The sequence below is a fragment of the Fundulus heteroclitus genome, chromosome 8, assembly GCF_011125445.2.
Source record: "Fundulus heteroclitus isolate FHET01 chromosome 8, MU-UCD_Fhet_4.1, whole genome shotgun sequence".
NCBI classification, from domain to species: Eukaryota; Metazoa; Chordata; class Actinopteri; order Cyprinodontiformes; family Fundulidae; genus Fundulus; species Fundulus heteroclitus.
In genome coordinates this window covers 29,060,089-29,083,440 of record NC_046368.1, presented here as the reverse complement: position 1 = coordinate 29,083,440, position 23,352 = coordinate 29,060,089, and the positions used below count along the sequence as shown (strand labels likewise).

The 23,352-nt window shown below is 40.5% G+C and overlaps 1 protein-coding gene across 2 annotated transcripts; it reads left to right on the top strand.

Annotated features, from left to right (window-relative positions):
- The first annotated feature begins 59 nt into the window (after positions 1-59).
- LOC105931123 (huntingtin-interacting protein 1) lies at positions 60-21,646 on the top strand. Of its 2 annotated transcripts, none has more exons than XM_012869663.3 (33): positions 60-371; positions 1,454-1,517; positions 3,255-3,397; positions 3,497-3,553; positions 3,861-3,941; positions 5,000-5,076; positions 5,271-5,332; positions 6,098-6,238; positions 6,326-6,383; positions 6,521-6,596; positions 6,690-6,827; positions 6,902-7,021; positions 8,141-8,324; positions 8,420-8,508; positions 8,596-8,712; positions 8,806-8,907; positions 10,012-10,206; positions 10,404-10,514; positions 10,596-10,790; positions 10,865-11,012; positions 12,534-12,620; positions 12,692-12,799; positions 12,885-13,021; positions 14,089-14,199; positions 14,347-14,405; positions 14,611-14,641; positions 14,731-14,793; positions 16,359-16,459; positions 16,562-16,667; positions 17,614-17,737; positions 17,898-17,959; positions 19,647-20,297; positions 21,354-21,646. In XM_012869663.3, exons 1-33 carry the CDS (start codon positions 291-293, stop codon positions 21,387-21,389), a joined length of 3,915 nt encoding a protein of 1,304 aa, XP_012725117.2. In that variant the 5' UTR covers positions 60-290; the 3' UTR covers positions 21,390-21,646. The 2 variants fall into 2 exon arrangements, with proteins under 2 accessions (XP_012725117.2, XP_012725116.2); XM_012869662.3 differs by having other exon boundaries at positions 6,899-7,021.
- The last annotated feature ends 1,706 nt before the right edge of the window (positions 21,647-23,352 follow it).

Here is a 23,352-nt window from a genome sequence, read left to right as displayed (position 1 = left end):
CCCCGGTTCTTCATTTCAGTATTTGCATTTTTTTTTTAGTTTAATCTGTGTTTAATGTGTGGTGGCTTTGCATTCTGAAGATATTTATTCCTACTTTAAGGCTTTATTTTGAAAAGTACCCATGTCGTTTAGCACAAGTGAAAATCAAGTTTAACTGGAGTGATCTGTTGACCTGACTCACCTTCAGTTTGTTTAGATTTTTTTTTTGCCACGGAGGATAGCTCAGGTTAAGAGCTGGGTTTAGAAGTAGATTCACCTTGGATTTATTCGTCCTACTGTAAGGGGACAAAATGAGTAAACCGAAGAACAAAAATGATAATAAAACGGAGAAGGCCTTGGCTGCAGAGAAAGAACAGTTTGGCAAACAGCAGGTGAGTGTTAAAATTGCCAGTCAACTTAGGAAATTGTCTGTTTGAGTGATTTTTTTTTTTTCCTAAAATGTTGTATTGCGTCAGCTCGGTGATTTGTCACAATGTTTTTTTTAGTTTTGAAACTTATGCTGCCTCAAAATGTGTGTTCTACAGCTAAAAACCAACAGAACTTAAAAAGTTAAACATTTTTACTTTGATATATCAAAGGGCTCTATTCATTTTTTTCATGTTTTATTTATTAAGTAGGGTTCTATTAAGTGGTTATAAGCTGTCAATATCTTCCTTGTAGTATATTACATCACTTAGACGTTCTCATTTCTATAAAGTCAGACTATTTTTTCCCCCAGAAGCTAACAGCTAGTCGCAGCGGGGCCAAGACAAAGGCAAACGTCTGTCATGTTCAGACAACTCCAGTATATAAAATCTTATAGAAGTTCATGTCAGTACCTTTTTATAAACTTTTAACCCATCGTCATGTTTGTGCTAGATGATTATTTAGATGGAGCTTGACTGGGATTCTCCCTTGTCCATAACAATGGCCTTCCCATGTGATTTACAATATAAACTAGACTAATTCATCTTTAAAAAAAACCTGAAAAAGTGTGTAAGTGCCTTCTTATTGCTTTTTCTTAAAACATTTATTTCTCCTTACAGTCATCTCGATCAAATGCATGTAATATGGTTATATTGTAGTTGGTGTTACACATGGAAAGGTTATTGTTGCAAGACCATGGACCAACGTAGTTTTCCACTTAAATACCCCCAGCGTTCAATGGAAAACAAATTTTAAAGTTTCTAAAATAGCATCATGAGCCGTTGCTAAATTTGATGAGTTGTCTTTAATGCTTTAGAGGAAACACTCTTGCTTTGGCCCCACTTTGACTAACCATTAGCTTCAGCCTTCTGAATTGGCATTTAGTCAAAGTGAATGCACCAAAAGGAAAAAGATTTTGCCTATCCTTTTAAAATGTTATACCAATAACTAAACACCAGATACACAGATCTATGTTTTTATTTTTATTTTGTGTTGATTTGATGGGAAGCGGTGGGATTTAAACGCTTTGCTGTTTCATTTCTTTCAGCTCCAAAGCATCAGCAAAATTGCCACCACAGCTGAAGTTCCACCTAAAGAGAAATATGTGCGCAGTATCCTTTTAAAATGTATATATGATAAAACAGACTGTGTTTTTTATAACAATATGCTGCTTTTTTAACCTAGAAAATTATTCTATGGACAGGAAAAGATGTTAAAAACAATGGCTTTTTAGTGGGATATATATATATATATATATATATATATATATATATATATATATATATATATATAGATATATATATATATATATATATATATAATTATACTATAGTATGTATGTATGTATGTATGTATGTATATATATATATATCTATATATATATATATATATATATATATATATATATATATATATATGTACATACATACCTAATATATATATATGTATGTATATGGTGTGTGTATGTATGTATGTGTGTGTGTGTGTGTGTGTGTGTGTGTGTGTGTGTGTTTTAACATTTTGACACAAATTAGGATATCTGAGAGTTCTGGTAAAACCCTTTCTAAATAATTTAATGAAAGACCCTATGTTTGCAACACATTTAAAAAAAAATGAATAAATTCAGGGCTTTAAAAGATCAAACATACATACATGGGGAGCTGTGAGAAAGTATTTGCCACTTCAGAGATTGCTCTGTTTATGCGTTTTTTTCACACTGACATATTTCTGATCCTCAATAACGTATTTTAATATCAGACAATGATAACCCAAATAACAGAAATGGCTGTTTACAAATTAGGCTTTCTTCTAATAAAGGAAAAACACTACTACCAACCTAGCCCTGTGTGAAAAACAAATTACCCCCAATCTATCTAGCTGGCCTTTAAAGTCCAGACTTGGACTAGGCCATCTAGTAATTACTAGTATAATATGGATAATTTTGCTGAATAACCCAAGTGATCTAGATTAATAAGATCACAAGCTGATGAGCAGACATTCTCCCTCAGGACTTTCTAGCCGAGCAGAATTTATGATTTCATCCAGTAAGGTAAATTATTCAGGTTTTGAAACACAATTCAGCCCCAAATCATCACACTGTCACCTCCATGTTTAATTCTTAACATAATGTTCTTTTTCTGAAAGGCTGTCTTAGTTGTACAGCAGGTATTTGTGTTAATTTTGGCCAGCTGATGTGGATAGATTTTTCCCTTTAGTAAGCTATGTCATCATTTGAAAACTAGTTTTTAATATTTACAGTGGTTATCTTTATCTAATTATAAAATCTGTTAGATGATCAACGTGTGACAAAAGAGCAAAGAGAAGAAATCTGTTAGGAGGAAAAAGACCTTTTCAAAGTCCTGGACACATACACTTCTTGTTAGATTCAGCGAGTATGAATGTCATTCATTTTAAGCTTTTAAGGATTTATTTGAAAGCCTTTTCTTTTTAAAGGGTGGAATAATAGCTATAGGTCGTTTTAAAAATCAAGATTGAGCTGAGATTCAAAAATTACCTGTCTCTGTTTTACAATATGAGACATTCAAAACTTGACCGGTGCTGAGTCGGTATCAGTTGAAGACAAAAGGTGAAATGGTAAAAATAATCTAAATCTGACATCTTCACTTTGCAGGGTTACTTAAGGGCAAAATGCCAATCGCCTAACCTATTATCACTCGTCACGATGAAAGCCTGATGCAGATTTATATGACAGTTGAAGTAGATCCACATGTAACAAAGAGGCTCCTTTATGAATAAGAGTTTAGTGAATGTTTAGTCTGTGGAACTTGTGCAAAGTGTTTCTGCATCAGCGCATCTTGTGCTCGGGAGTTTCCCTGACAGACGGCGAGATATCATTCTGGGAACTCACAAGGAGGGCGGAGCCACCACCTTCTGGTCCTACGTGGTGAACCTGCCTCTGTCCAGCCAATCCATGGTCAGCTGGAAGATCTGCTATCTGCTGCACAAAGTGCTCAGGGAGGGCCACAAAAATGTACGTCGCAGGCTGCATTTGCTCTCTGCCCCCGTCAAACGTAACGGCCTGTTCAACAATAACCACGTTTAACCTCGTCCGTCTCCCTCCCATCCACAGGTTGTTACAGATTCTCACAGACACAGCCGCGCCATCAGAGACATGGGGGTCCTGTGGGTGAGTGGCCATCACGGGGGAGAAATAAGCTTAAATTAAGGCGTCTGCGTGGACCCTTTAATGTCAGCAGGTTTAAAGAAATCAGAGTGTGCTTAACCAAAAGTCTGCATGAGAACTTTTTTTTTTCAAGAATTTGTGTATATAACAAAAAAAAAAGTTAAGCTTTTAACTTTACATGTAGAAAAGATAGGCTTGTTTACACAGTTGTTCATTCGGTGGATTGTTTTTAACAAACCGGAAAGGCTCATACAAGTAACGTCTCCGACCCTCTGAGCTATTGTTTTTTTTTTTTTTGTTTTTTTTTTAGGGAAACCTGCATGATCGATATGGGCACATTGTTGCCCTGTCTGCTAAGTACCTCCACCTCAAAATGGAGTTTCATGCGAAGGTAGGTCTCTCTTCTGTCTCACTGTGTAGATGTAAATGGCCTCTGCTGCCGTTGAGTGTGTCCGGTTGCACATTTGCAAATGCGTGATCCTGTTCTGCGTGTAAATGGAAAACGATGTAAAGCGTTTTCCATTTACACGGAACACCCAAATCTTCTGAGATAAATGCATTTGCAGCTTTGCTTTTTGCACAATTTAGCAGAAGAAAAAGTGTAAACCGAAAAGAACAAGGGATCTCCAACTCTTTGATTTAATTGCCTGGCATTATAGACATCAGACTTTTGTACTACGGTGTTGTCCAAAACGCCTTCATCTTGACATTAGATTGAGCTGAAATAATCTTTCATCCTGAAGCTGATGACCTTTTACATTTTTAAACCATTTCCAAGCGCTATCCTTCTGACCCTGAAGCTGAAGGGTTTTATTCAGAAGCAGATCAGTACATCTTAGATTGTGCTCAAGAACCTGAATCTTCTTGCGCCGATCGCCTAGACGGCTTTTGAAGGGACTTGTAACCAATTCCTGAACATTTACAAAAAATTTTATTGTTAAACTGAAAGCCAAGCCTTTTTTCATGCATGCCAGCAGGCCTAGAAGGGGCTTGTTTTGGTGAAGTCCAAGTGAGGAACCCACTGAGACATTCAGAGCCCAGTGCCAGGAGAGGAACCACCAACCAGTTTCTACCCAAACAGCAGCTGTTTGTTGTGAAAAGGGGAAACATTGAGGTCCAAGTTTAGTTCCCGGCGAGAGACAACATCGTAGTCTGGTGCTGGACCAACGTGAGGCACTTATCAGTTTGTGGTGGTTCAGAGGAGGGCAGAGCTAACAGACCAAAGGCGCTTCACTTGGAGTTGATTCTTTCTGGTCTTTAAACATTTCCTGGAAAGTTAGGCGGGCTGCTTTGATTTCAGCTCTTCCAGATAAAAATGTTTTCATTTTATGAGGTACCTCAACTACCCCTGATAGGGAAACTGTAGAGTTTAAGCCCCAGTCCCCATTTAACCAGTCGGAAACGCATTAAGAAGCCTGCGGCGTAACACGTGTGACTTTTCCTCAACAGCACAAAGTGATCCCAGGTAACCTCGAGGCCACCGATGAGACTTTGGAGAGGGAAGCAGGAACCGACATGACCAAAGTGTAAGTTTGCTTCCTCCTGACCTCTGCTAGACTTATGTCATCCAGTTTATTGTCATCCTCTTCTTGCCTTTTGATGTAATCCTTTCTTTAACTCTAGTCCTTTTGTTTCTAAAAAAAAAAAAAAGAAAAGAAAAAAAGAGCTGGTATTACCGAGTCAGCAGCTCCCTGTCATCATCCTGTTTCGTGTGTTGCAGGTTGGATATGACTCAGGAGCTGCTGGATTACCTGGACGCTGGACTGAAGATGGCTGAGACGAGTAAGACTTTAATAAAAAAAAAAAGCATTGTTATATTTGGAAAGCGGTACACTTATCCCTTGTGCATTTAGATTTAATAATACGTGGATCTAGACTTTAGTGCGGTAGCTGTCATCGCCACCTAGTGAAGACTGCAGGTGCTACAAACAGGAGGGCATCGCACCATTTTCTGCTGAGAGCAGCCTTCAGCTGGACTGAGGCTGAGCTTCTGTCAGAAAGCAGAGGACATGTGGTGGTGTGGTGTGTCCCGCTCCGCAGGATTAGATCTTTGAACACCTTCGGCTTTAAATCAAACACGATAAACACTCCTGCTTCTCAAATGTATGATGAAACACAAAGCTGAGAGATCTGTTTACCCTTACCACAACCACCTTCAGTGCATTGGGGAACTCTGTGCTTCACAGACGGTCCTGTGTCCAGTGGCCCTGCAAAGCTGAAGGATTTATCGCACGTTTGCGTCGATGAGAACTCGCAAAAGTGTCACTCCCTTTAATTTGGCGTCTATGTTTAATGGACATGACCACGTTTTGCTAACGGATGCAACTTCTTTGTTTCAAATGAGTTCAGCTGTAACGCATTTGGGTAAATCGGTCCAGGTTTCAACGGGGCAGCATCCACATTAAAGAGCCTTCCACAAACCACAAGTGAACCAAAACGGAGACCATTCTGGTCATCTGCACCAGGAGATAAAGGGTTTATGATAGGAAGCTTCGCTAAAAAACACAATGTTACAAAAATGTGCTGTTGTCTTTTGCGTGCTTACAGCTCTCCGACAGATGGACGCCAACGGGGCCAAGTCCACCACCCCGGCCGGACAGTGCCGACTGACCCCTCTCATCCCCCTCATACTGGACTGCAGTTTCCTCTACCACTTCTCCGTCCGGCTGCTCTTCAAACTGCACAGCCGTGAGTGAGAATCCTTTGCTCCAGTCTTAACGCATTCAGACACAGTCAGAGTCGGCTTTGACCCTCGTAAAAATCCTGCCTTCACAGGCATCTCTCCGGATGTGCTTCTCGGGCATCGAGAGAGATTCCGTGACCTGTTCCTGAGGTTGGTCTCCTGCATCATTGGGACAACTGAAACTATTAATTACTAATCATGTATCTGAGCTGCTTGGACAACGCAGTCTGTTGTACCAAATGCTTTTCTTTAGTTTATTTTATTTACATGTTTATTTTCTTTTGCAGTCTCACACAGTTCTTCAACAGGGCCCGAGAAATTGAGTTCTTTAAAAGTATTATCCAGATCCCAGATCTCCCCGATGTAAGTGACTGGCTACTTCCTCCCATCTGCACGACTGACGCTGTCATTTAGGAAGGTTTTCAGACGATAAATCGTTTTATTCCCGCTCCCCAGGCCCCTCCAAACTTCCTCCGAGCCGCTGCCTTGGCTGAGTACAAAAAGCCGGTGGTGCTGATGCCGGGCGAGGATCGTCCGGCGGAGGACGAAGTGGAGACGGTGCCAGAGTTTAGAGAAACGGCCCAGATGCCTCAGGTGCGCTTTGATATGACTTAAAAGAACTATTTGTTCCTGTAAGCTGAGCTAAAATCTGGCTTTTTATACAGCAGTACTATTTGCTGAGCCAGATGGGAGGAGCCGAGGCGACTGTGGAGCACAGAGAAACCGAGAGCAATGGCTATAAGAATCTTGAGGCGCTGAAACCAGAGATAGACCTCATCAAGAGTGAGGTAAGTGGGGGGGGGGGGGGGGGGGGGGGTTGTCCTGCGTTGTAGGTGCTGGGTTACGCTCTTTCTTCACATTGATACCACGAATGACCAAAAGCCAGTACAGGCTCCAAATCAAGCTGATATTAGCATTTCTGTCATGTGACAGCCAGAAACTAACTTTCAGTTTATCTTATTGGCATTTGGTCTAAACGACCAAGACACAGCAGGGTTTTATCTTTTGAGTTTAAGGCAAAGGAAAATGGTTTCCACGTTGTGTTTAAAGCCTCCAGCAAACGCAGCAGAACAGAAGCAGATGGACACCATTTGCAATTTTCGAAGGGTGATGTTTTAAATAACAAATTTAAATTTTCTTAAATGGAGTAGTAAACAAAGGGTTTTCTTTTTGAACATTTTGGCAAGCAGGGCCACAGACATCCAGCGACTACTTTTGAAAAACATTTTTCTATTTGTTGCCGGGAAGAGACCAAAAACTATTTCTAAACCAACATGACAGAAAAGACAAGACCCCAAAAAGTTGTGAAACTGTGTGTTGGACCTAAATTTATTCTTTTCTACTTTGTTTCAGTAAAGTTTAAAATTTATTGCTGAGCAGATCAAAGGAAAACAATAAAAAAAAATTTTCTTAAATGGCCCCCATGTGCTTTTAGCTTGGAGAGTTTGGTGGAAAAAGTTTGATGACCCCTGGTTTAGATCAAAGCATGTGTGTTTGTACTGAAGCTAGAAGCTAAATGTAATAGAGGATTGGTGGTAAGACTAGAAAAATTGTGGCTCGCAGATGCTCTTCATCCCGTCTGCCTGAATTTTAGCTATTTTGTCAAGAAGACCGGCCAGCTTCTCAGTGTCTAGATAGATCTGCAAAGTTGGAAGAAAGACAACCCTAAAGAGCTGTAGCTCTAGATGTAGTGAAAACGCTTTTCTACAAGCTATACATTTAATGATTGTCACTCTTTTCACAATTCTGCCTTACTTTGTGTTGCTCTGTCACATAAAAGTTCAGGGAAAAACACACACAGATGTGCGTTTGTGACGCCACTAAACAGTTTCCGATGGGGGAGGGAGAGAACACTTTTCAAAGCAGTGATTGTGGTTATAATCAGGGCTTTTCCCGTTTTTCTCCAGGCTCAGAGATGTATGGTGGAGTTAAAGGCTCAAGTCAACCGCCTGGAAGCGGAGGTTGAAGAGCAGCGCACCCACAAGCAGGTCGCGCTGGTGGAAAACGAACACCTGCGGATGGAAGTGGAGGCCTTACGCAGCACTAATGTGGCCAACGTCGGCGCTCAGATCGGATACAAGGAGGCGGACAGTGAGTAGACCATTTTGGCGTGAGCGGGAACCAGCTACAGGGCAGCGGCTGGCCATCACTGAAGGGCTCCTTTCCCTTTTCTCGTCTCCAAACAGGCCGGGCTCAGGCTGCGGAGGTCCGGTTTATGCAGCTGAAAGAGAGACACGCGGAGCTGGTGACGAGTCACGCCGATCTGATGAAGAAGGTGGATTAGCGGCGTTTCCGTTTCACTTTCAGAAGCCTTATTGTTGTTGTTTCATTCCTAACCGGGGGTGTTTGTGTTCTGCGGCAGAACGCGGAAACAGTCAGGATGCTGTCGGGTACAAAGCAAGGCCACGATGATTTGCTGAGGGCCAAGCAGCAGCTGGAGAGCGAGGTGGAAAGTCTGCGACGGGAGAGAAATGCCGCGGTGAGTACCTCTCATACTAAAGGTGGCGCGGCCCCTGAGACGGCCATGTAACGCGATCCGTTTGGACTGAAGAGTCGCTTCTCTGTCAAACAGATGAATAATCAGCAGCAGGAAGTGGAGCGCCTGAATAAAGAAATGCTGGAGCAGAGAGCGGAGATGGCCCTGCTCCGCAGCGCTTTGGAGGCCAAAGAGAAGGTAACGCTTTAGCTTTTCACCAAACCTTCTTTATTACATCACGTTTTCAGGAAGATTGATGAAACGTTCATTTTAAACCTATAGAGTGGAGCCCTTCTGACTGTGTCTCAAATTAAATAATTAAATAATAATACATTAAATAATCAAAGGAACTTTATAAAAACACGTTAGCAAGCGTTAAACGTTACTCATTTTAGTAATTTCTTGCAGATTTTCTACTAATTGCTTTAAGCAGATCTTTTTAGCGAGTTGAGAATGAGCTGGCTGTAACAGATAACCTGCTTAACCCCCGGCTTAATCTGCAGTTTTGGTAAAGCTACGACCGAACCATCAGGTTTTTTTTTTTTGTCATTTCTAATTTTATTTTTAAGAGCAATAAATAACTTTAATAAAAAAAATAAAAAAAACGAGATTTGGCCTTCCTGGCGGGAGCAGAGGCGGCATTAACTATTAAATATGGAAGCATTAAATATCACTGCCTAACATTCTTGGACAATTGTTTAAATAAATTTAGATACTGTGAACTAGTAATGTGAACAGAACCCCAGCCATAGACAGGCCGCACCTTTTGGGGGCTTCCAATATAAAGGGACCCAGTCAGGTGGATTAAAAAGAGAACAGTAAGGGATCCACAGTAAAAAAAACAACAATTATTTATAACAACAATGAATTTTAGAAATGTGAAAGACTTAATAAAGAGGGTATTTAAATGATCTATGACGGCGTTAGTCCATTTCTATTTACTCAGTGGTTTTTGGTCTTGGACGTTTTAGGCTTGTTGTGGTTTCGAGTTTAAATCACTTCATTGTTTTATTGGCAGCTTGTCTCGAGCGACACTGAGCTGAACAAAGATAGGGAACCTGAAAAGTCCGACACAAATACGAAGTTAGATCTCTGAGCCAAGCTTCTGCAGACGTACAGCTGACGAAGACAACTTATACGCTGTATATGGTGTGCAGCTTGTTCACAGAGAGACTTTCAGCAAAGCGGCGGTGCTGGATAAAGCTGAGCCTTTCATGCCGCCTCTACGTCTCACACCCTCAGGAAGGGATGGCCTTGCTCGTTCGCCTCATTGCTCTTTCTCTCTCTGTGCGTTCTCCTCAGGAGGGGACCCAGGTGAGCAGCAGCCTGGCCGCTCTTCAGGCAGAGCGGGACGCGCTGCTTCGCTCGGCGACGGAGAGAGACGCAGAGCTGTCCTCTCTGAGGCAGCAGGCCCAGCAGCAGCAGGGCTCCATGGACCTGGAGAAAGAGCGCATGACCCGAGAGCTGGAGGCCCTCAGAGCTCAGCTGCAGCAGCAGGTACGCACCGCTGGCACCGCATGCTTCCAGCGCTCTACATCTAAATGCATGAATGAGGAAGCGGGAACACTGGGCGCTTGTGACGTGAAGTGCTTCTGATCCGACACACATAGTGGGCCTCAGTCTGGTGATGCTAAGGCGGGAAATAAGAAGCATTTTTCTGCATATCTTGGTAACAGACTTCCTGCTTTGCTTAGCTTGCCATAAATGCGGAGCAGAAGCTGGAGATCGACAGGCTGAAGCGAGAGCTGGACTCCACCCGAGCAGAGCTGACCCGAGCGAACACCCTGCTGCAAAGCAGAGAAATGGTCAGGTTGTCTCCTGGAAGCTTTTCTGTCTCCTGATGCACCCTCCTTTGGCTGTAATTTGTTCATGCCCCCCCTCTTTAGAGCGGCACGCAGCTGAACAGCGCGCTGGCCGGTCTGCAGGCGGAGAAGGACGCGTTGCTGCGATCGGTTCGGGAGCAGGAGGCAGAGCTGACCTCGCTGAGACAACAGGCTCAGCTCCAGCACAGCACCCTGGAGCAGGAGAGGCAGCGGAGCAGCATGGAGCTGGGAAGCTTACACGCCCAGCTGCAGCAGCAGGTGCGGGACCGTGGAGCTCGCCGCCGCTCGTGGCTGGGTTGGCGTACTGACAGGGTTGTGTTTTGTCGAGGCAGGCCTGTCGGGAGGGCGAGCTGGCCCAGAAGCTGCAGAGCGAACAGTTCTGTCTCCTTCAGTGTGCGGTTGTGGAAGCTGAGGGCATCATATTGGACGCCGTGGCCAAACTGGACGACCCCATACATGTCCGCTGCATCAGTTCACCGGGTAAAAAAAACAACAACACACCAGTTACAACACAGAAATACACACATTGTTTATCGCGATATTACTGTATAATGGCATATTGCATATAAAAAATGAATGAGCTGCAAAAAACACGTTGGCTAATTATTTTAGTAGCATGCGTTCAGGCTTTCTGGCTGGAATATATTTGGTGACACTTGTTTGATGCAGCTTAACAAGAATTAGAGGTGAAAACCAGTGAGCTACATAGTAAAAACTCTAGATGTTTGCTATGAAACCAAAGCAGAAAGACACTAACACCGTTTTATTATTTATTTATCGCAAGACTCATCCTTGTCACAATAAATATTATTACATATTGCATGGTTTCCTAGTATAGTTGCCCAAAGGTTTTGGAACCCAAGGCCTAACATACGGTTGATTGTTTTCCCTTTCTATCTATTTCACTCTAGTTATTAAAAGGAGGGAATTTATAAACAATTAAGTGAATATGTGGTGTTGATTGGATGGAAACTAAACTTTTAGCTAAATAATGTTTCTGCTGTAGCTGAGGGGACTGGAGGCTCTCGGTTAATCCTCCGCTGTGTACGTCTAGTGAACCAGGTTGTAGGTTCAAATACCAAACCTGAGTGTTGGAGTGAAATTCAGGCATGTGCCACTACTTTTTAATGTTAATAGAATATTCTTTACTTTATGTAATCTTGTTAATAATCTCAGGCATATCACCAAAAAAAAACTTCAGTGGTGAAGTTTAGATTCCCTCATATTAAGTATAACGGTCACATAAATTATAGACTTTTAATGATTTGCTTGAATTTAAATATTTCTTTTTTTTTCTTGTTTTTTTAGATGAAATGTAAATCAAACTAGAAAATCGGTGCACAACTTTGCTGTTAAGCATTGGCGAAACATTTTCAATGCATCTCTTTTGTAGAGGATTTTGAATTATATCCATTCCAAAACCAGCTGTGATGGTGAGCTTGGGATCTTTGATCTGTTGGGACAGTCATTGTGTCCAAGTTTCAGCTTTGAAGTTTTTCATTTCCATCCATCCATTCTTTATCCGTGCCCATCTCTAGCAGTCGTTTATCATTTCCACTAAAAATTAATAGGTTGTCCTTCTCCGCTTCATTATTCTTCACTTACCTTGTGCAGTGCACCAGTACAAAAACCCCACAGCATGATGCCATCACCACCATGCTAGACAGTTGTCACAGTGTTCTTAGGTTTATAAAATGGATAATAGTGAACTGTTGGGGTTTTCGTGTATATTTATGCATGTTTAAATACTTTTAAGCCCATGTGCTCAACTTTGAATTTATTTACTGTTCCAGTTCTTTTAAAAGTCATAGTCAAGTTGTTGGTTTGAAAACCATTGCTCCGTGAACCAAACAAGGTTTACACACATCTATAAAGAGCCAAAATGATCCAGCACACAGACCCCGGTGACAAAAGCAACCAATATTTGAAATTGACATTAAATGTTCTCAAAATGTACATTTTTGAGCCTCACATATAACCTGTGACCTCCTGTCTCTGCAGATTATTTGATAAACCGAGCTGAAATTACGCTGGGCTCTATTGATAAAATGCAGCAGAGCCACATGGTCTATCTGGGAAACAGGAACGGTGAGTCAGGCATACCATGCTCACGTATTCAGCTCAGATGTTGAGCCCAACTAATTTTTTATGCGTCACAGACGCCAGTGGCCTGCTGAGAGCCGTCACCCAGTTCTCCCACCTCGCCGCCGACACCATTGTAAACGGCGCCGCGACGTCGCACTCGGCTCCCATCGATCATGCCAACGGTAAGCGACGCACCTTTCCACCGGGTGTTGCGGTCCTCCATAAACGCTCAGGTCCTCTCTGATGGTCTTTGCTTGTCTCCTCCAGCGTTAACGGACAGCTGTCGGGAATGTGCGAATAACTGCCTGCAGTACCTGAACGACCTGAAATCTCAGGCCAATCTGCAGAGAGCGGATCCGTCTGCCGTACGCTACATTGTTCAGCGCATCCTGGCCATGGGACAGGTGGGATGCAACGCTAATTAATCACAATAACAAGACCGGACAGACTGGTGTAGCTCTGAGTGAGGCAATAGGAAGAACCGACAGCGGCGAGTAGAAATATTGACAATGGTTAACAGGTGACACATCTGAAAACTCATAGGCAGAGAGGCACGATATACTCCATCACAGTTGTCATCACAGTATCATTTTTTTTGCAACATGGCATTCACAAAGGATGTATATTGGCTGCAACATTGGATCGGATGTCATATTTCAAGTGCAGTTGGATAGACTCTTGCTGAATTAGTGGTTGCAAAAACAAAAATAGATACATTCATTATTGATATTTTGTTCAATGTTTTTTTCCCACAATGGCGATTGTTTTGATCCTGTTTAAGCAAAAATATCAAATAGTGCAAGCATGATAAGCTCAGGTCAGCTGGGTAATTAGTCAGGCTATCTGCTCAGGTAGAGCCAGCAGTTAGCTGCTGAACAGACCGGCTGCTCATAGCTCGCCAAGTGCAGTTTTAAAATGGCGTTACCTCACTAAGAGTGACCGCCGTAGGATGGGGCAACGGTGCGGAGCAGCAGGTGGGGGAGGGGCTGTGCCACTCCGTGCTTTATAAGGTTGGAGAAAACGCTTCACCACCCGTCCTTTCTCTCGCATCAAATAAAAGGACGGAAAAAATTAGCAAATTTAAAAATGTCAATTTTTTCAAACCTTGTTATAGCTTTATACCAGGAACCAGCCCATGTCGAATTAGTACTAAAGTTGGGGTACAGCTGATCTGCATCGCAATCAAGATGATTTTGGCCGGCTAACGGCAACCACGAAAAAGTGGACAGGATCAAACCTGTTGAGCTCCTTCATATATTAAGTTGGCAATCAGTTTAATGTGTTTTTATTTTCATGTGATCCTTGTTATTAGTATTACATTCAGTTGCCATAGCTGTTCAACCCGAAACCCGTAGCTCTCTTGTTTTCCTAATTATTGCCGTCTCAAACTGAGATGGCTCAGGCTGAAACTCGTTCCACCTTGGGCTGCTGAAGCTCTCGTCAGTGCTTTAACTGTATATTTATTTTTTAGGATTTGCGCCCAAAAGGACAGGATGTGCTGAAGGAAGAGCTGGGAAGCATGGTGGATAAAGAAATGGTGGCTACGTCCACTGCCATTGAGGAGGCTGTGCTGCGAATGGACGTAAGGACCAATGCTGTTACAGAATATATATATATATATATATATACACACACAGTTCGTAGAATCTGGTTGAACTCCTGCATTTGCAGCATTGTAACCTTTGCAGCTACTGATGCTGAAGCATCTGTTTCCATTTGTTTGGTTTAGGAGATTCTGAACCAAGCGAAGAGAGACACCAGTGGTCTAAAGTTGGAAGTCAACCAGAGGTAAGATGATGCTGTGGGTTGATAGGGTGTTTTCCTGCTTCATAATAATCATAATCATTATCTGTATTGCACTTTACATTTGAAAAATCTCAAAGTACTCAACGGACAAAAAACAATGAAAGAATAAAATAAGTTGTAGTTGTAGAAAAACAACAATCCTTCTCCTGCTGCTGTACGTTTGACTTCTGTGTCTGTTTCATCACAGCATCCTGGGATCCTGTTCGGATCTGATGAAGGTAACACATCTGAACCAAGCTGCTCACCGTGAGCTCAGGGTAACGAATCCGCACTAACAAAATCTTCTGTTGTGCTCCATCCCCTCCAGGCTGTTCATATGCTGGTCACAGCCTCTACAGACTTGCAGAAAGACATCGTGGAAGGAGGCAGGGTGAGTTTCTCTAACTCAGGTTGGAGGGCCGACACAGAAGACCGAAAACTGGACTTCCTGTAACACCAACACCTAAATACCTGCTGAATACATTTCTGTCTCTGTTTTTGAAACCTAAAGGAAGCACACTTCCTTTAGGTCCGTTTGAGGAGAAGAATCTGAGAAATTCTTCCGTCCTCATGAAGGTTTACTAAGAAATTGTCTTCTGAAAATCTGCGAAAAAAGGCTGAATAAGACATTTTTATTTTGTTTTCAACAAATAGATCACATCGTACTTTTCAACCTCCCCGCAGTGTGTTTTGAAACTGAGTAATTCTACATTAACCTGGAGATGTTCAATAACCACATTAGATCAGACATCACTGATTGGAATAGAAAAGTTTCGAAACAAATTAAAGGATTTCAAATACTGACGTTAACAATATTACATTTTTGTTTATTTCGCCTGTTAAATGTGGCAAATCCAATACAAACAGCTTGTTTAAGGTACACATAATAAATATATATATATATATATATATATATATATATATATATATATATATATATATATATATATATATATATATATATATATATATATATATATATATATATATACACACACACACACACACACGTATGTGTGTACTGGGTTTCTTAATTTGTGTTACACGATCTAATAGAGTCAAAAGGTGAAAATAAATGCAAAGCTTATTTTAAATTATTTTAATTCACTTTGGTTTTCAATCCGCCATTAAAATGTAAAGTTTAATGTTGTGTAAGATTCAGAAATATAAGTGTGATGTTTAATATTTCAATACATGACCCCAAAGAAGTTCAATTGAAAGTTACTTTATTATACCCATGAATAGAGACTAACAGTAGAAAACGTCACAATAATTACAAACCTCATTTAATTTTTTTATCCCCCTTTATTTTTTTTATTAAAATATTATTATTGTTATAATTATTTAAAAAGGTGCATTTTATCATTATTATTATGATAAAGACCTGTTTGATTTTATTCCATCCCTTCACAGGAAAAAAGATGGAACAACAAATACAAAACGTATAAGTTTATTACGTTTGTAATTTTCCATTATATGAATTCCTTCCTTGTTATGCTAAGTTTAATTATTTTTGCCTAATAGCCTTAATAGTTTGCAATGATAAATTTTAATATTTTATTCACTCTTAATTCATGCTTATAATATTTTATTCACTCTTGTGTAATTTTTAAAAAACTAAACTGAGTTTAGCCCAGTTGTCTTTCCTAAAACAGCACCTGTTGTACATTCAGCTGGCTTTAATTTCCCATAAAGAAAAGCCTTTGCACAAATATATCCTTCTTTTTATTCAACTGTGTGGATGCTTGTTTAACTACTCCTGCCAATTTCTTTTTGTAATTCTTCTATGAAAATCATGATAACAAAAATTGTAAAAAGTCTTGATTTCTATGAGTTTTACAATAAGTCTGTTATATTTTATCTAGGGAACACCGCAGAAACTGATGATATAAACTAAAGTAATGCTTTTTTTCCACCCGAAACATTTAAAGAACTATGTTCTTACTTATCCTGCAGGGGGCAGCGTCTGTTACTGATTTTTATGCCAAAAACTCTCGCTGGACTGAGGGACTCATCTCAGCATCCAAAGCTGTGGGCTGGGGTGCAACTCAGCTGCTGTAAGAATCTGAGACTTCCTGTTCAAACATCTCCATTAAAGGCTGTACAGCCGTGTCAAGAATTGTAATGCTGACAAGGATCTGCATGGTCTTTGCTTCCAGAGACTCGGCTGACCGGGTTGTGGCTGAAAAAGGTTCCTACGAGGAGCTCATTGCCTGTTCCCATGAGATTGCTGCAAGCACTGCACAGCTGGTTGCTGCATCCAAGGTACAAACACAAGTAAAAGTATTCCTATTTTAAAGACATCCAGCTCCCTTTTGTATTTAAATATGGATGAAGTGATCCAAATTTTCGGGGGCCAATTTCCAATCTTTAGTTTTTGCAAATATTTGCCTAGTTCTGCCCATCTGGCATGAACAGTCTTTACATATTTTGATTTGGAGTAGACGCGACATTACACCACGTGTGAGAGACAAAGACAGAATGATATAGAGTTGTCACTTCAAACTTTCTCTAGAATCTTATATCAGTGCAGCTTTTTACTCGCAAAAGGTAGATCCTTACCTTAATTCTGAGATTTCTCAATGGCTGCCATCATTTTTAAATTCAGTTCCATGACAGACAGAGGCTGACAGCTGAAAGGGACATAGACCATCTCTTCTGCTCTCTGGCTTGGTTTCCTGTTACTCGCTGAAAATCTTACAGTCTCGCTGCCTGAATGAACCACAGACAGGCCCAAGAAGGTTCCTTTTAAATTGTTTTTTCACTTCTCTGCCGTCCTCTGACCTGAACATAATCTTCATGCCATGGTAACATTTTCCACATTTAAGATTGTTGTCAGCCCAACTTGGCACCGCTTAATTATGCCGCGTCAACTGATCAGAAAAAGATTATATGTCTGAGTTTCCAACCCACCGGTCAGTGTTGGTTAAGCTGAGAACAGTCAGGTTCAGATCACTGGACTATTTCCCTGTTTATCTCTATATTTAAAGACATTGCTGCAGCGTGATACATGTTTAGGGAGTCGCCGAATGTAACTTGAATATTAAACTGAAAACCTCAAAATAGATTATATGCTTGTATTGATCTCTTAGGTTTACTTGTAAAGCTTTCTAAAATTGAGTCTTTTATGAGCTATAAATAGCCTAACATCTCCATTAAAGTTATAACATAATGCTTTGAGATTTAACACAGAATGACTCTGTCATTCCAGGTGAAGGCTGACCGCAACAATAAGAAACTGAATACACTGCAGCAGGCCTCGCGGCATGTGAATGACATGGCTGCTGTAGTCGTCACCTCCACCAAGCATGGGCAGCAGCAGATCTCTGACCACGGTGAGAGAAGTAGCTTAGGAGGAGTATGGTGGCTTCATAACCTGCCTTTCACTACCTTTGGCATTAGGCCTGATCATTTAAACTAATAATAACTAAATCAAGTGTTGCCTGATGCTCTACCAATGTGTCATCTGATTTTTTTGTTTGTTTGTCTCTGCAGGTGTCATGGACTTCTCTGGCATGTCTTTGATCAAACTTAAGAAAGAGGAAATGGAAGCTCAGGTTAGACCTATATGATAAAAATCTAATTTCCTTAGCCTTCTGGTTGTTAAGGGAGAACTTTATGTCAATGTTAACCTAATGGTGTCCCCAACAAACCTGAGTTAGATTATGGAATAACCTCATCAGCTTGTCATTAAGTTTTCTAGAGGCCTGGAGATGATGTTGATTTAAACCTGATACGCTAAGCAGGAACACGCAAAACATGTGGGACATTGGGCCTTAAAGAGTGGAAAACACACAACAAGCTTAGTGCTGATGGCTCAAACAACCTATAGGAATGAGTAAACATTAAAAAATATCTTCTTTCAAGCTGATGGATAAAAACTGTTTGCTCACAGTTGGTACTTAAATGACAAAATTTCTTTGCTTAAGACTATTGAATTTGTCGTAGCAACAGTAAGACAATTTTAGCTATAAAGAAAGGAAGGCTTTTCATTAAAATGTTTAATTGATGTCCAAAAAGTGAAAAGAAATATGAATAATTTGAGTTGATGTGGTTTAATTAGACCTTGGGTTCCAGAATGATGTCAATACTCAACACAACGACATAGTGATTGAATGTACGCTTTATTTAAAGGATCCAGTCCCTTCCTTTGAAAGAGAACATTAAAAGACTATTTTGTCATTACTTGTAAAAAGCCAGCTGGAGGTGACTGATTTTTATCAAGAAAAATAAAAATCACTTTCAGAAATGTTTGGGTAAGATTTGGATCACAAACATTTAAACTTAAACAACCCACGTATGAAGGTCTGGACATGTCTGGGTTAGACTTTAATGTCTGATCTATATTTGTTGTAAAAGGTACTCCACAAGTTTTCAACTCTCTTTAAAGAAGCTTGTCCCACTGTCCCCCCTCAAGTATTGTGCTGTGTCCCTTCCCTTGTGCCTGTTCTCTGTCTCACTAGTTGCAAAACAATGAGCTTGTATGCAGATTTTAAACTGCAAAAAATACAAACAAAACACAGTTCTCATTGTTCATGTTGAAGAGCAGGTCGATAAATTCGATTTGTTCGTGAGCGCTATAACTGTTTATAATGCTCTTCTAGTTGCAAGCCAGAAAAGCTGTGAAAGTTGTTCATTCTTGTACTGCGTGGCTGGACTACCATCTATTAGTAGTACAGCCCATTAATCCTGTATTATTAACAATTTGTACATTGAAACACTGCAACAACAAATTTACTTCCAAAGGATGCACATTGTGTGTTGCTCTGTTTTATTGAAACTCAAACTATCAAAAGTACAAACAAACTGTTTATCAACAGAGATATTACTACGGTTTATCAATAGGTATTACTATTTATATGGGTGGCTTGGCCTTAATTAGTCTGGCCTAGTGAGGAACCTCAGACTTTCTTCATTTTTTAACCTCAGAAATGTAGAAGTAGAAAGCACCATTAGCATAAGTTAGCAAAAAACTAGCAAATTAATAATTGAGGACGATAGCTTGAAGCTAAATATCTGGTGGCTAGTGATGGATATTCATTCAGTGTCTAAAAAGTTAAACTTCAAAAGTAAAGTATGGAAATGTTAAAATAGCTACAGGTAAGCAAAGTAAAAGGTTTCTTGTTATCAGTTTCTGTTTTTATTTTTGTTTTTTTTTACTGTGAAATCATTACTGGAGCTGCAGAGCTTAAGTCAATGTTTGAGCCCAGCTCACAAAGATCTTGTTCTTTCTGAATCCCTCAGGTGAAGGTGCTGCAGCTTGAGAACCAGCTGGAGCAGGAACGAGTCCGTCTCGGGGAGCTCAGAAAGCGGCACTATGACCTCGGAGGACCCGGGTCCCCAGATGCCAAAGATGGCGACGATGATAGCTTCCCTCCCCCGCCACCACCTACCCTGTTTGACTCCACCTCACAACCTCAGTCTTTTCCACACACACAGCCTATTAAAAGCACACCCAACTTCTCACTGCCTCAGTCTTACACACCATCTCAAACCTACACCCCATCTCAAACTTTTACACCGTCTCAAACTTATACTCCGTCTCAAACTTATACTCCGTCTCAGCCATTCACACCTTCTCAACCCTACAATCCAGCCCAAACCTACACCCCCCCTCAAGCATACACCCCCTCCCAAACGTACACACCCTCACAGCAATACCGTCCACCCCAACCATACAGTTCATCAGTGCCTTACACCCCAAACCCAACTCAGAGTTATCTGCCGCCCCAGTCTCATTCCCTATCACAGCCGTCATCACTTCCATCCAGTGCTGCCCAGCCCAAACCAGCGTCTCAGCCGCAGACCACCCAGCAGAGCAACACTGAATCCCACAAGTTAGCCTTCAAGAAACCCAACATCTTTGTCAAATCTGGAAACTTGCTAAAACATGCGGTAAGCTGTAATTCTTATTGATTGAAGTAATACACTGTTGTAAAAGAAGTATGTGCCCTCTTTACAGATTTGCTCTGCTTTTACCTTTTTGTGTTATCTAAAGGTTTCAGATGATTAAACAAATGATCATGTCAAGATTAACCGAGGAAATACAAAAAAGTCGTTAAAAAATTATGTTTTTATTCGGGGGGGGGGGGGAGCTACCCAAGCCAACTATGTTCAAAAACAATCGCGTTCCTTATTATTCATACATTTTTGGGGGGTTAAATTTACTTTCCACAACCAGACAAAAGTGTAGAATCAAGAAATCCCTTAAGTAAAATTTGTCTGACAAGATGTAGTAGGCTAAAGGATCTAAAAAAAATGTGCATCATTCCCTGATCTAAACAAATTTAAGAACAGATTAGACACAAACTCTATTATCAATCAGTCTTGAAGGGGTCACAAAGCCATTTCTAAGACTTTAAGGCTCAAATGAGCCACAGTTAGAGCCGTTATCCACAAATGAAGAAAACATGGAACAGTGGTGAACCTTCCCGGGAGTAGCCAGCACGCCAAAATTACTCCTGGAGCATGTTAGCAACTCATCCAGGAGGTTCCAAAACAGCATCTAAAGCACTGTAGACCTTACCCGACTCAGTATAGGTCAGAGTTCATGATTCAATAATAAGAAAGAGAGCAACATAGCAGCAATGGGAGAGCTCCATTGTTAAAAAACAAAACACTGCTGACCTAAAAAAGGTCAACAAAGGCCCATCTCACGTTAAGTTACAAGTTAAGATACAAGTTAAGTTGGCTGGCTCTGTTCTGGGGACTGCTATGGAGAGTCTTCTTCAGACTTCTTCATGTCCGCTGTAAGACAGACCACTACAGGAGGACCTGTTTTTGTCTGGTATTAAAATGTGTTTGTAGATCTGAAGGTTGACAAAAAAGCAAAAACAGAAATAGGGTAGATATGTTTTAATGGCAATGTAAGTTCTTACTGTAAATGCTTACAAAGAGGCTAGCGTGAGTAGATGCTGCATGGATAAGTCTGTTTTTCTCTGTTGTTTACAGTTCAAACGAGGTGAAACTGGAACCGGAGAGTCTTAAGAGTCTCACTGAAGAAGACGAGTCTGACTTGATGATGTTAGCACTCGCTGGAGAGTCACTCGTGGTTTTTGTGATGTTAGTGAATGAAACTCAACTCAAGGGAAACTTTACAGGAAACATTGCAGGTTAGCTGTGCTCGATGTGCGTCTCAGTTTCAAAATTGAGGAAAATGTAATATATTTTGTAATTATACCGATGTGTGTTTTAATACCCCTAATCCTTTATTCAATAAAAATTATCAAATTGTTTAAAATGGAGTTGCTTTTCTGTGTTTTGTCTTGTCCCGGGTTTATTTCTTTGTAAAACTTTGTCCCAGTTCTTCTGATGACACTTTAAAGACGATCTCTGAGTCATCAAATGGGCTGTAAAGATCTTCTGCTGAATTTAAGGCTTAAAACAGATAATTTAAGAAAATTCTCCTTCATTAGTGTGAAGTTGACTGGACCTTCGAACAGTTTCATCTTTGACCACATTCACTACTTGCCTTAGAGGCAATCACACTACTATCATAACTTCAGCTCACTTTTTGTATTCTTTGTTGGGTAGTTTTAGGACGGACTATTTCCTTTTTGTGTTTTTAATAAGTTTTGACAAGGTCGTTTTTAATTGCTGCATATGATGTAAGATGATATTGAGCTTTTTTTTTTTAGGTGGCTGTAAATGAGTTGTATTTTATTCCAACTAAAACAATAGGAAGGAAAAACTGCATGAAACCCAAGGCTGATGCAATAATCCTAAATGAACATTTGATGCCTCTTCTTATTGATCTGTGGAATATTCCTCTCAGGAATCGGCCTATGAGCAATCAGTGAATAAAACATATTTAAATCTTACATGACTTATTTACATAATATTTTATTAGTATTGTATTAGTTTTGTTTATTAGTCACTCTATTTTTAAAACATATTTATTTAGCTCTTTTGCACTGCTTGTGGCACAGTTTCCCTTAACTCTTTGGAGTTTGCATGTTCTTCCCAAGCATTTTTGCTTTCCAGGCGCTCCTGCTCCCCCCCCCCCCATCACCCAACATTAAGCACGGGTATGTCTGGTTAATTGGTCTATTTGGTCGGCTGTTTGGAGTGAGTGTTCATGCTTGATCGCCTGTCCTGTGTGTATCTGCTGCCCTGTGACGGATGCCTCTGTTCAGGGTGTACCCTTCTTGCCCAGTGGCCACTGGAGAAAGGCGGCAAAGATATGGATATGGATGGATAGAAAATATGGATGGATAAACAATGCAAACTTACTTGTGAGCCACAAAACTCTGAGTGTCACAAGCACAACAGGAAATTCAACAATCTCTCAGAATTTAAAATAGATCATAGTGGGGCTGTGGTGGCTGATGGGGTTAATAGAAAGTTACTTGGCAATATAACGTGGCACATCTGGAACCTCTGTCTCACATTGTTTCTTTAAATATATAAATTAAAGAGTTTTCCATGTGCTGGCTGTATTATTACAGCGATGTCATCCGCATGTTATCTCGGTCATGCGCAGTATAAACTGCAGTATCACATCGATGGCAGTCGCCTCTTGGACCCCATAGAAGGGGCGTCAAGTTTAAAAGGTTACATGCGGAACTGAACATTTTCGTTTTCAGAATAAAAGCACATCATCGCTCATTTTCAGGTAGTTAGATTTTTTTATTACGTTTTATTGTTTTTAGAAATTCCCACCTCGACACTTAGATTTGAACAATGAAAAAGTATTTTTGATTATTTTCGAAATATTATACATGTAATTATTTTCTCAGTTAAATATAGGCTAAGTTGTATTTGCTGGCATTGCTTAAAACTTGACTTATACTGCATGAATGTCATAACCATTTCAAAATAGTTCACCAAAATATGAAGCGTGATAACACCTACAGAATAAAAGTAATTAGCAAAATAAAATTAAAAATCAGGAAAAAGGCACTATAGATGCATATCCTATCCAACGCTAAGTATCTATAATACATTACAA

What these genes read in the sequence shown, in the direction of transcription:
- LOC105931123 (XM_012869662.3), top strand. Translation starts at nt 291, where the DNA reads ATGAGTAAACCGAAGAACAAAAATGATAATAAAACGGAGAAGGCCTTG. An exon ending in AAACGGCCCAGATGCCTCAG is followed by an intron (nt 6,828 to 6,898) that starts GTGCGCTTTGAT and finishes CTTTTTATACAG; the next exon opens with CAGTACTATTTGCTGAGCCA. An exon ending in CTTTGGAGGCCAAAGAGAAG is followed by an intron (nt 8,908 to 10,011) that starts GTAACGCTTTAG and finishes CGTTCTCCTCAG; the next exon opens with GAGGGGACCCAGGTGAGCAG.